General features: G+C 55.4%; 1 protein-coding gene across 1 annotated transcript in view; it reads right to left on the bottom strand.

Moving 5' to 3' along the window:
• The window catches only part of SAMD14 (sterile alpha motif domain containing 14), a 13459-nt gene extending 2008 nt beyond the window's left edge, over positions 1 to 11451 (bottom strand). The window contains exons 1-7 of the mRNA XM_007465067.1: positions 11078 to 11451; positions 7552 to 7606; positions 2913 to 3079; positions 2192 to 2480; positions 1397 to 1484; positions 1233 to 1307; positions 967 to 1126 (exon numbers count right to left, since the gene is read on the bottom strand). Of these exons, the coding sequence (XP_007465129.1) occupies positions 967 to 1126; positions 1233 to 1307; positions 1397 to 1484; positions 2192 to 2480; positions 2913 to 3079; positions 7552 to 7594 (822 nt within the window). The 5' untranslated portion in view covers positions 7595 to 7606; positions 11078 to 11451. The remainder of the gene's footprint in view (positions 1 to 966; positions 1127 to 1232; positions 1308 to 1396; positions 1485 to 2191; positions 2481 to 2912; positions 3080 to 7551; positions 7607 to 11077) is intronic.
• Positions 11452 to 11553: the final 102 nt, after the last annotated feature.

Here is an 11553-nt window from a genome sequence, read left to right as displayed (position 1 = left end):
GCAGGAATGGAGGAGGTCAGACTGGTGTCGCTTTCTAGACAGCTGACTGGGATTCCCTCGCCGCTGGGTCAGGCGTCTCTGCCTTGTGCCTCCCCAGCATGGCCTCTAGCACCCTGGCTCGTAAAAACCTGGTTAGATGTCTTTGTCCTCGCTGGACTGTGAGCTCTGTGAGGGCCTTGGCTGTGTCTGTTCACCAGGGCCCAGCACAAGGGAAGGAAGAAAGGGAGGGACCCCTTCTGCCCTGAATTTCCAGTTTTCTGATCTCCTCTGACCCAGCTGCACATAAGGAACAGAATCACAGAATAAGCACAGGGCTGGGGGTCATAGCGCCTGGCACCTAAATCCAACTGAGTCTGCAGGCAGATCCCTTCAGCGTGGGCTTGCATTTGCTCATCTGTACAATGGCGGTGAGTGTGTCTGCCTTCCCTACCTCACTGAGCCTTTGTGAGAGTAAAGCAAAAACAGGCACTCGGAGCTTTGTAGACTGCGGAGTCCTGGTGAACGTAAACAGATGCTCATTCTTGCTTCTGCTACTCGGTCTCACTTCTCCCACAGGGATGTGAACTTTCTGAGCACTAGCTAGGTTGGGGGCCTGTTCATCTCTGCTTCCCCCAAGCATCACCACACCACACATGTAGCCCAGCTCCTAAGACAGGACATGGGGCCAGAACTGAGCCAGGCAGAAGAGTTAGCAGGGATAGAGGAGCCCTCAGGCCAGGTGTGTACTAGGGGATCATGGAGGCAGCAATGAACCAATCAATGAAGGAAGCACTCAGCGTATAAACGAGTGAATGAGTGAATGCCTGAACTCAGAAACTGGATGAATTAATGGATCACTGAATGGCTCCATGGACAGACAGATGGACTCCAGGAATGCCTGGATCCCAGCCCAAGCCAGGGTGAAATATGTCTTCGTGTCACCTGAGTCTGGGGGCCAGTATGGGAGCCAGAAGGCCACAGACTCACCTGAGAAGCTGACTTCTTAGGGCTGAAGCGCTCGTGTTTAGGGGAGCAGGCCGGGGAGGTGGTGCTGCCAGGACACGCCGACCCCTTGCCACTGTCTGTGAACCAGGAAAAGGGCAGGAACGGGGAGCCCCCTGACCTGCCGGACCCCTCCACCGACTCCCTGTGGAGAGAGTGCCCTGCATGGGTGTGGGCACCAAGGCAAGGGCTGGGGCCCCCAGGGAGCTGGGGGCAAAAGCTGTGGCTGAGGGGCTGTGGGTACCTCTTACCTGCTGCCCATGGACAGACGGTTGCTGCCCTTCTCCTTCCGGCTCTTGCTAGTGGATGCTCGGCGTAAGGTGACCCTGTGGGGAGGGCAAGGGGGAGCGGGATAGTGCTGCCCACTATGCTACCCCATCCCCAAGCCTTTGTTCTTGGCTCCTCTTCCACTCACCCCAGGTCCAGGAACTTTCGGCGAGTCTTCTTATCCAGGCCAATGGTAGGGCTGGCGGGCTCAGGTGGGCTGGCATCCCGGCTGTCATCTTTTGTGGAAGAGAAGGAAGGAAATAGCCTGTGTGGTGGCTTGTCTGCCTCTTCCAGCTGCCAGTGAGGTGGTAGGAATTCTCTCGACTTAGAATCAGGCAACCTGAAGGGCTCTGGTGCCCTTCACTAGCTGTGTGACCTAGGACAAGTCACTACCTTCTGAGCTTCCTGCATCTCAAATATGGGGATAATGACACTGCCTATTTCATGAGACCTAGTAAGATGTTGATGAAAGCCTTCTACAAACCATAAACCACGCTGAAAAAGTAGGGACCACTGCTGTTTACTGTTCATTTTATCTTGTCCAGCTTGTAGCCAACCTTCTAATCTTGCCTCACATGTCACTTCCTCAGAGAAGCCTTCCAGGATGCTTTCACGCTGATATATGCTCTCCCGCCCCGCGCACTGTTTTCTCACATAGCACTTAATACACCTTGTAACTATACGTTTAATCAATGGATGATTTGATTGCTTCTCCTCGAACCTATAAGCCCCGTGAGGACGAGAACTGCATCTGCTTGCTCTTTTGTGTGTGTCAGTGCCCAGCAGTGTCTGGCACATCTTAAGGCGCTCGGGAAGTGAGTGAAAGAACCGTGGTCTTTATTCCCCACCTTCCCCAGCCACCCTGCCCCTGGGATCCCGCCACGCACTTCGGCGCCCAAGGGACCTCTTGCCAGCAGGTGGCGCCGCGCCGGCCGCCGCTCACCTTCGCTGTGCGGCTCGGCGCGGGGATGGCGGCGCACGAAGCTGGGCGAGCTGTCGGACGAGGGCGCGGAGCGCGGCGGCGAGCAGGAGGCGGCGGCCAGGCCCTCGTGCGAGGCGGCGTTGTGCAGGGGCCGGTAGCGTGCGAGCGGCGAGGGCGGCGGCTCGTCCTCGTCCAGGCTGCGCCGCAACCCCGGAGGCTCCAGGCAGAAGGAGCTCCCGGCTGGGGACCCCGGGCCCGAGTGCAGAGGTGAGCGCAGCCGGTGCAGGGGGCTCCCGCAGCCATCGGTCACCTGGGGAAGGGGCAGCCGCTCACCGCCAACCCTCCTCCCCTCTTCCCGGAGGGGAGCCCGGGCTCCTAGGTCCTTCCGGGACTTGGAGGGAGGGTTTCCTCGTGCCTTGGGCCGAGAGGTGGCTGGGCAGCGAGAGGTGGGAAATGGGACTTCCGGTCACATAGGCTGGGGCTGGATCCCGCCTCCTTCACTTACTAACTGTGTGACTTTGTTAGTGAACCTCTCAGAGCCTCAATTTCCTCGTCTGGAAGATGGGGATAATACCTTCCTTGAAAGGATGAGATGAGCCAGAATTGAACTGCAGCTAATATTTGTTAGCCTTATTATGTCAGAAGTCTAGGGGTGTGGTTTCCCTGGAAGAGTGGTTTGGAGGGATTATCCAGGAGCAAGAAGGGTGGGTGGGGTATGTGCGATTGGGTGGATTGCCCCAACCTTGCCTCCGGGCCCATCGGAGCCTTCACCATCCTCTGCAGAGCTGGCACTGTCCCGAAGCCTCGAGCGGGAGGGCCTGTGTCTCCGGCCCTTGGCCAGTAGTTGGGCTCGGGCCTTGTGTAAACTGCTGTCCAGTCTGACGGTCTCTGGCACAGCCAAGTCCAGGTCTGCAAACCGGGGAAGAGGGGCAGAAACCAGACACATGAGGACAGCAATCCCGGAGGCCCACCTCAAGTGGCCACCTGCACTCACACCCAGGCATTCAACAAACGTGTCCAAGCGCAGGGCACTGATAGTCCTATGAGATGGAGAGCTGGGTCTTTCACAGTCTCGCAGGGAGCTAGACATATCAGCTCATACACACAGTGTGTGATGGAACCTCTCACAGGCACAGAGGACAGGATGGCTCTGTTTGGATGGGTTGGAGGAGGAAACACCAAAGCTGGGTCTTAAGGTCTGGATGGGAGTTCACAAGAGAGGAGGTTGGCAAAACTGGTCTGTGCAATGCTGGGAGGAAGGGAAGCTGGGGGCGGGCACCTCCAGGGCAATGGGAGGGCAGGTTTGTGGAGGGAAGGACTGGAGGATGAGGCCGGAGAGAGCATGGTTGTAATTGCTACCACTGAAAAAGTGCCAGCTCCACGCCAGAACATACATACGACACCTTGTCTACTCAGAACAACACGCAGGCTAGGGACAGCTGTTATGGACACTTCACAGCTAAGCAAACTGAGGATCAGAGAGGTTAAGTCTCTTGACTGAGGCCAGCAGCTAGCGATGGTCTGGGATTTGAGCCTGGCTAGTCTAGCTCCAGAGATTGGCCCTGCTGGGGACACTGGCTTGCCGTGCCATGCTCGAGGTCACACTCAGAGACAGCACTGCTGGGCACCTAGAGGGCTCACAGTTAACTGGAGCAGAGGGACCCCCAAAAGCCAGTGGCGGTGGCAGAGAGGAAAGCCTACAGACCCCTGAAGCCTGTCTCTCCCGTCCTGGGGTCCGTGGCCCAGGGCTGGGTCCTGGATGAGGACATGGCGGAAGAGTAGGCAAAGCCAACAGATTATGCATAGACCCTACTGCTTCAAGTTTCACTTTCCATTTGCTCCACCGGAGAATGCAGCCTTCACTCTGCAGTGACGCTGAGCTCCTCCAGGCAGAACAGGTCCTTCCCAGACCTCAGCATGGGTTAAGACCTTTCTTCACCACTCCACCCGTCATGATCTCAGGGACCCCATCCCATCACTCAAGGCCCTGCCTTGCCTGCTCCTCTTTCTCTTGTCTGCAGACACCCCCTCAGCCACCCCAGTGGCTGAACTACTACCTATACCTATTTCCAACTCTGATCCCTCCCCTGAATTCCAAGTCTGGGCACCTCAGCACCTGCCAGGGAACTTACCATGTCAAAATCACCCAGGGACCTCAAATCAAACTCAACCCATCAAACGAACCCACCACCTTGCCTCAAACTCGTTCTCTGTCCCTGGCTCACTGAAAGGCCCCACTGTCCACCCAGTCACTCCTCTCAGACCCAGTTGGTAATTCATGTGTCCAGCTGCCTACCTGACACCTCCACTTGGATGTCCAATGGGCATCTTCAACGTATATGTCACAGTTGGACTCCTGACCTCCCTACCCCCTAAGCTGCCCGGTCTGCCCAGCTCAGTGAATGGCGTCTCCATCCTTCCAGCTGCTCAGGCCAAACCCCTGGAGTCACCCGTGATTCCTCCCTCTCCCTCTCACCCTGCAAACTGATCCATCCGCAATTCCTGTTAGCTCTACTTTGGAAATATATCTAGACATGCTGAAATATTTATGGTGAAATGACATGATGTTTTGGGTTAGGTTCAAAATAATCCAGGAGACTAGGAGTGGAGAGTGGAAGGGGATGTAGATGAAACAAGACTGTCGATGAGTTGATGATGGTTGAGGTTGAGAGATGAGTACGTAAGCGTATGATGGGGTACACTGTGCTAGTCTCTCTACTTTTGACTTCCCACAGTAAGATATTGTGTATATGTGTCTGTATATACACGCACTTACATACATGCATACATGTGGGGAGAAGGAGGAGGGGAGAGGAAAGGAGACGGAGAACACACAGCATTCCCGGTCTAGGTCACTGCTACCTCTTGCCTCCATTATTACAGATCATCCCGGCTGGTCTTCCCTCCTCCTCCCTTTCCCATTTACGGTCTAATTTCAACCCAGCAGCCAGAGTGATCCTGATAAAACATGTCAGCCCAGGTCACTCCTCCCTCCGCTCAGAACCCTCCAGTGACTTCCAGCTCTCACAGAGTGAGAAGCCGAGTTCTTACCACGGCCTCCAGACTCAGGCAGCTCAGCGACTCTCTCCCTCTTCTATCCTCTGCTCCAGCCACCCTGGCCTCCTGGCTCTTCCTTACACCAGCTATCCTGCACCTCAGGGCCTTTGCACTTCCTCTTCCCTTTCCTGCAAGGCTCTTGCCACAGATTTCTGCACAGTTCTCTCTCTCACCTCCTTCAAGTCTCTGCTTAAATGCTTTCTCTCACTGAGAGACCACCCAATTTAGAATGCCCCCCAAACCCCCACTGCTAAATTTTTTCCTATATCATTTGTCATTCTCTGGCATACCATATATTTTACTAATTTAGTTTATTGTCTCTCTCCACCCATTAGAACGTCAGCTCCGAGAAGGCAGACGTTTCTCTATTTCGTTCATTGCACTAACACAGGCATAGGATAGTGTGTGTGTGACACGTGTGTGAGAGAGTGTATGTGTATATGAGTGTTCTAAGTGTTTTCCAGTTACTAGCTCGTTTAAACCTCCCCACAACCCAAGGAGGAAGAGACTCCAAGAATCCCCAAGGCAGCCTTAATTTGCCTGAGGGTATAGGGCTGGTGAAGAGCAGGCCAGGGTTATAGGCCTTCGGGCTCCGGCTCCAGAGGCTCAGTGTGTAACTACCTAGCCCTCTCTACATCCTCTGAGGCAGAGATGGGAGTGACTTGTGAGTCCAACCCCTCACTTTACAGGCCCTTACTTTCCTTGGAGAGGAAAGTTTGGCCCAGGGTGCAGAGGGAGTTAAGGACAGTAGGCAGGGCTCCTGGAAGGGAGCTCATGAGCCTCCTCGACCAGTCCAGCGCGCAGCTGGTGCCCAGCCGCCCTGGGCCATGGAGAAGGGCTCTCTGCACCTGAATCTGGGCCACATCAAAACCGTGGTCATCTTACCGTGGAGGGTCTAGGGAGCAAAGGAACTCCTAAGGGGCTTGGGGCTTCTTGAGGCAAGGTGGGGCCAGCCTCTCCTCTGGTCCCTTACTCTACCAGGCCCTCATCACCTTGTCCATCCCTCCCACCATCTTGCTCTCCCTCTCCCTCTCTCCCTGGGAGTTAGCCCGGCCCTGGGCAGGGGGAAGTCATGAATATTTCATCGCCTTTCTCTTCAGGAAGGCCGCCAGGCAGGCAGCTACCTCAGCAGGTCAGGAAGAAGGAAAACAGGAAGGGTGGGGGGGTGGGGGAGCGGAGGCCAAAAAGCCCAAGGAACGGGGAGCTCGCCTCTGCCAGGCCAGGGGTCAGGCTGGGCCTGCGTGGGGATGGAGAGACTCAGAGTCTGAGGCCCAGAGACAGTTCGAGGCTGGGGGCGTCCCCGAGGCAAAGCCTCCAAGCACAGGCCCCAGGGAGGCCAGGCCGGAAAGCAGTTCCCCAGGAGCCAGGAGGCAGCAGTTCCGGCGGGCGGCGTTGGCATTGCCAGGGCCTGTGGCAGCCACAGGGGAGAGAGAGGTGAGCGGGGCGGTGGGAGGAGGGCAAGGAAGGTAGAGATGAGAGGCAGGGGTGGAGAAACTGGGGGCCCTGTGGCATTCCACAGCTAGGAGCCCCTCCCGGCTGAGAGTCCTGAGGGCTGCATCCCCTAGCTTTCTGCCTCCACTGCGCCCTCCACCTTCCTCCACCAAACCCAGCTGGTAAACAGCCTTTCCACCCCAGTGCATGCTGGGAACTCTGCCCCGTCAGTGGTCTTTCTCTAATCCACACAATAGAAAGACTGCAGGGGGTAAATGATGAGGTTGGTGGGGGCGTCCATGCACCCCAGTGAGAACACAGGGGGGTCGGTCTGGGGGTGCCCCTGGGGGTGTAGATGCTGAGTGTGTGTTATGCATTTTTGATTTCCCTGCACATCCATGCAGATGAGGTCCCTTATTTATGCAGCTCGGAGGTAACCTGTGTCACCTGTGCTGGGGAATACTGGTGTACAGCACAGTGGCTGCCAGTAGGGAGTTAGGCAGTCTGGAGTTTTAGTCCCAGCTCTGCCACTAACCTGCAGCGTGATCTTTAAAGCAAGTCACTTCTGTGCTCCGTGTCCTAGGCTTAGGACAAGTGGGCACACTCCTTAGCCTTGTTGTGAGGGTTAAATGATACAGTGCATGTGAAATGGGGGTGCTAGCCTAGTATCTGGCATGAGAGAAGCACTTAATAAATGGGGACCCTTATTATCATCGTTGATGTAATTGGATATCTACTCAGATAATGGTGACAAAAAATCAGCCTGTAAGGCCAAAATACACACACACACACACACACACACACACACACACACACACACACTGAAGTTACTAGGACTCCTCTTCCCCAAGGCCCGACAGCCTTGGCTAGAGATAGAGCCAAACAGAACTTACCGAAAACCTCATCCGCAGGTTCTCGGAGCTTTGAAGAAGCCATGACTCAAGAGAGCTGGGAGGACAAGAGGAGAAAGAGGAAAAAAAAGACCATGGTTAAGAGGTTCAGGTTGGTGCAGGCAAGGGAGCTGCCAATGGCTACCTGCTCCTAGCCTTCTGGCCCTCACCTCTCCTTACAACTCTTTCTCTGACCCCTGAAAGAGAAATCATCTGAACCACAGCCCAGATTGTTGGGGCAGGCAGGAGGTAGAAGCAAGTCCAGGGTATAGACACAGGCTGTCCTGCAGCCCTGGTCCAAGCTGATTTGCTGAGTGCCTCCACACGGGTCACTGAACTTCTCTCCGTCACTGTCTTGGGCCCTTCCATCATTAGCACTCCCTAAAAGCTTTTAATCATCATAAGCTGTCCAATATCAAGTCTGGGAGAAATCTTGGAGACTATTAAATCCAATCCTCTCATTTTACAGATAAAGAAAGAGACAGGAGAATGACTGATCTAAGATCGCATAGTAAGTTAATGGCAAGATCAGAATGAGAACCCAGGTTCTTCCATCCACCCACCTACTTACGTCCCTACTTATCCATGCATCTACTTGCCTATTCACCGTCCACTCATTCACCCATCCATCATCTGTCCAAACATCTATCTTTCCAACCACCCATCCATCCACCATCCACCCCATCCAACCATCCACCCATTTTTACATCCGTCAATTCATACCATCCACCCATCCATCTTCCCGTCCATCACCCAGTCCTGCCTGCCCCCACTCTCATCACTGGTGCACTCACCACCCGTCTTCCTGAACATGAGCTGTTCAGGAAGCTGGCATCATCAACAGGGCCACTGTTCTTGACAAAGTCACAGTTCTCACAGTTCAAGACAGACTCACAGATGCAGAAGGGTATAAAGAGTACCCATAGCAGAACAGTGTAGAGCCAAATCTCTATGATGCATCAAATATGTTCTGGGAAGAAATATGGATGGATAGGGGTTTGGTTTTGTTTGTGGGAAGTAAGAAAGGAAGGGCAGGTGGGAAAGCAGGATATATGTAGCTGGAACAATTTGGGCAGGCTTCCTAGCAGATGTAGGATTGCAGCATCCCTAAACCAAAGCCTGGGTGTCAGAGAAGCAGGGGAATACCAGATGAGGGGAGAAGGAGGAAGCTCAGGGTCAGGGGCATGCTGCATGCCTGGGACATGACCTCCAATTACTTCTAACACTCAGGTCCCCATGAGAAGGGCAGAGCACTGCATTAGACCACCCATTTGACAGGTGTAGGAAAGCTAGGCCACATGCCTGCTTGGTCTTTTCCGATTCTCCTCTTCTGTTATTACATAGATATCATCTCACTGTGAACTGTCCAGGCTTGGGATTCTTAGTATCCCCACTTTACAGATGGGAAAACTGAGATGCAGGAGATAAGAGGCAGAACTCGACCTTGACCCCAGTCTCCTGCCCCTCAGCTCTATCCTGGGTGGTGATCTGCAGTTTTGGAACCTGCTCATGAGGAAAGAACACTGCTGGGAGAAGGGACGGGGGTAGAGGTAAGGGAGCTGATCCATACTCGCTAGGACCAGATACGCTTCAAACCTACCTCCACCCCAAGCTCTGTGGACGCTTGGGGCTGCAAGCAGGAAATGAGGTGTGAGAAGGAGCCAGGGATGTGGGCCCTCCAGGAACCTTCCTGCCATTCTTCAACCTTGGGTGCTAGTAACAGAGAAGTTCTAGAACCTCTCTTCCTGTCCTGAAGGGGTAGATGGGAAGAGAGGCTGCCCCTAAGAATGAACCAAATTCCCTCCTTCGATCGCAAAGCTCATCTGACCAGGACCTAGCTGCCACCTCCTCCAGAAAGCTGTCCTAGATAGCCCTCACTCCTCTCATTTGCCTATATAATGTCTAAATCCACTCTTCCCCACCACTAGGAAATGAGTAATTTTTCATACTTCATTGATTCCCTAACTGGGTCATATCTCCGCCACATCAGATGGGAGCTCCTGAGGAGGAGGGGCAGTATTCCCCATCAGAAGAGGGAATCTCTGAAGATAAGAACTGCCTCTCCCATCAGAATGGAGGTTCCCTGAGGGTGCTTCCTCTCTTAGACCACCTGAGAATGGAGAGCCCATGTGCTCTTTATTCAAGGTCCCAGTTCAGGGTGGAGACCCTCTTGTGCATGCCATCCTCTTTCAGGTGGCTCTGGGGTGGGCTGGGGCCTCCAGCTCACATCAGTGCCAAATGAATTCTGATTCAGCACAAACTGCTTTCTTCAACAACTAACTCCCTGGGCTGTGTATGGGGGACCTTCCCTACGCTGTCCCTTGGGAAACTCTGGGAAGCATGACATCAGAATGTCACCAGGCCCTTCCCACCCCCCCTTCCAACACCGAACCTTGGAAAATTAGACATCCCCCCCCCACTTACACTCCTACAACATTACACTCCTACGCACACACGCACACGCACACACACACACACGCCACACTCATACATGCACATTCAAACCAGGTAGCCACTACAAGGTGGAAATGAACCTGTTCTCTGGATGCAGTCTCGCTCTGACTCTACCAGGCCACCCTTTCCTCCCAAAACTTCCCCCAGTTCCCGGAGGAAGAACACCAATAACCTTTGACCCTTCCCTATGAGAAAGGGAGGCAGGTGCACTCTAAGTTTCCTGGGACCCAGGGGAAGGAGAAAGACAAAGAAAGGGTACGCAAGCCCTGGAGAGGAAATGGGGAGCAGGACAGAGACAGGTTGGTGGAGAGTCAGTCTACAGAGCTGCAGAGAAGAGGAAGAAAGAACACGGAGGAGATGAGCCTGAGAGCAGCGGCGGCGGCAGCGGGGCCAGGGGCAGAAGCGGTAGAGACAGGGCTCCAGCAGCCCTGAGTGAGGCCCGGGGGAGGGGCGCAGAGGAGCAGAATCGGCTGCCGGGAGAGAGGCGGCCCTCAGAGGGGAAGGAGAGAGGAAAGGGGCCCTGGAAGAGAAGGAGCGCAAGAAAGAAGTGCGACTGGGGAGGGATATGCTTGGGAGAGGAGGCTGGGGCAGGGGGAGGCAGTGTGGAGCTAGAGAAAGGGGCGACCCCCTCCCATAAGGCCCGAGCTGGGGGCATCCAGCAAGCACCGCTGGAGATGGGGTGGGGGTGGAGGACAGGGCACCTTCTGCACTCTCGGGGCCGCTGTCGCCCAATCAGAGCCAAGTGGCTAGTTCTGTCCAATCCATTAGTCCAACTCCGTACCAGGCAAGAAGGGGTTAAGCTCTCCCCCCTCCCCCAACACCAGTTTTTTTAAAAAAAATTAATCTCTCCGGACCTCGGGCAGAGGGAGAGGATTAGGGACACAAATCCTATCTCCACCCCATCTCCTAACAGCCCAGAACCCTAGCTCTGTGCGGGCCGCCCTAGGCACAGGGGAAGAAAGGTCCTTGTCTCCTCGCCCTATCCAACCCCACTCGGGTTCCCACCGCAAGCCGGAGACCCCCCCAGCTCCGCTTCCCCGTCCAACTTGGGGCTCCTGGGGTCCCAATACCTCACCTCCAGCATCTGTCATCTTCAGCGTCCGGCGCCTCAGAAACCCCTCAGGCCCATGGTGTTTGGGGCTGGGGCCAGGCGGGAGAGGGGCGGGGGACAGTCACCCCGGCCTCGGGGGGCTCCGGGCTGGCTCCATCCGCTCCATCCCGGGAGTAGGGGTAGGGGTCAGCGAGGGGGGTCTTGGAGCCGGAGGGAATGTGGGGGTGGGGGTGGGGGAGTTCGGAGAGAGAAGGCGAAGGTTTGCAGGAAGCAGGAGGCACGGCGGGAGGGGCTGGACCAGGAGACCTGACGGGAGGATGCTCCGTGCGTGTGTGTGTGCGTGTGTGTGCGAGAGTGTGTGTGTGTGTAAGAGAGAGAGAGAGAGAGAGGAGAGGAGATGAGACGAGAGGAGACGAGAGGAGAGAGAGGGAGGGAGAGAGAGAGAGAGAAACCGTCTCCCCGCCCCGCCCGGCCGGGCGCGGGGTCCCCCGCCTGGCAGG

This window comes from Lipotes vexillifer, unplaced genomic scaffold (genome assembly GCF_000442215.2).
Source record: "Lipotes vexillifer unplaced genomic scaffold, Lipotes_vexillifer_v1.1 scaffold591, whole genome shotgun sequence".
NCBI lineage: Eukaryota > Metazoa > Chordata > Mammalia > Artiodactyla > Lipotidae > Lipotes > Lipotes vexillifer.
The sequence above is the reverse complement of the archived record's forward strand: the minus strand, read 5'-3'. Positions and strand labels throughout refer to the sequence as shown.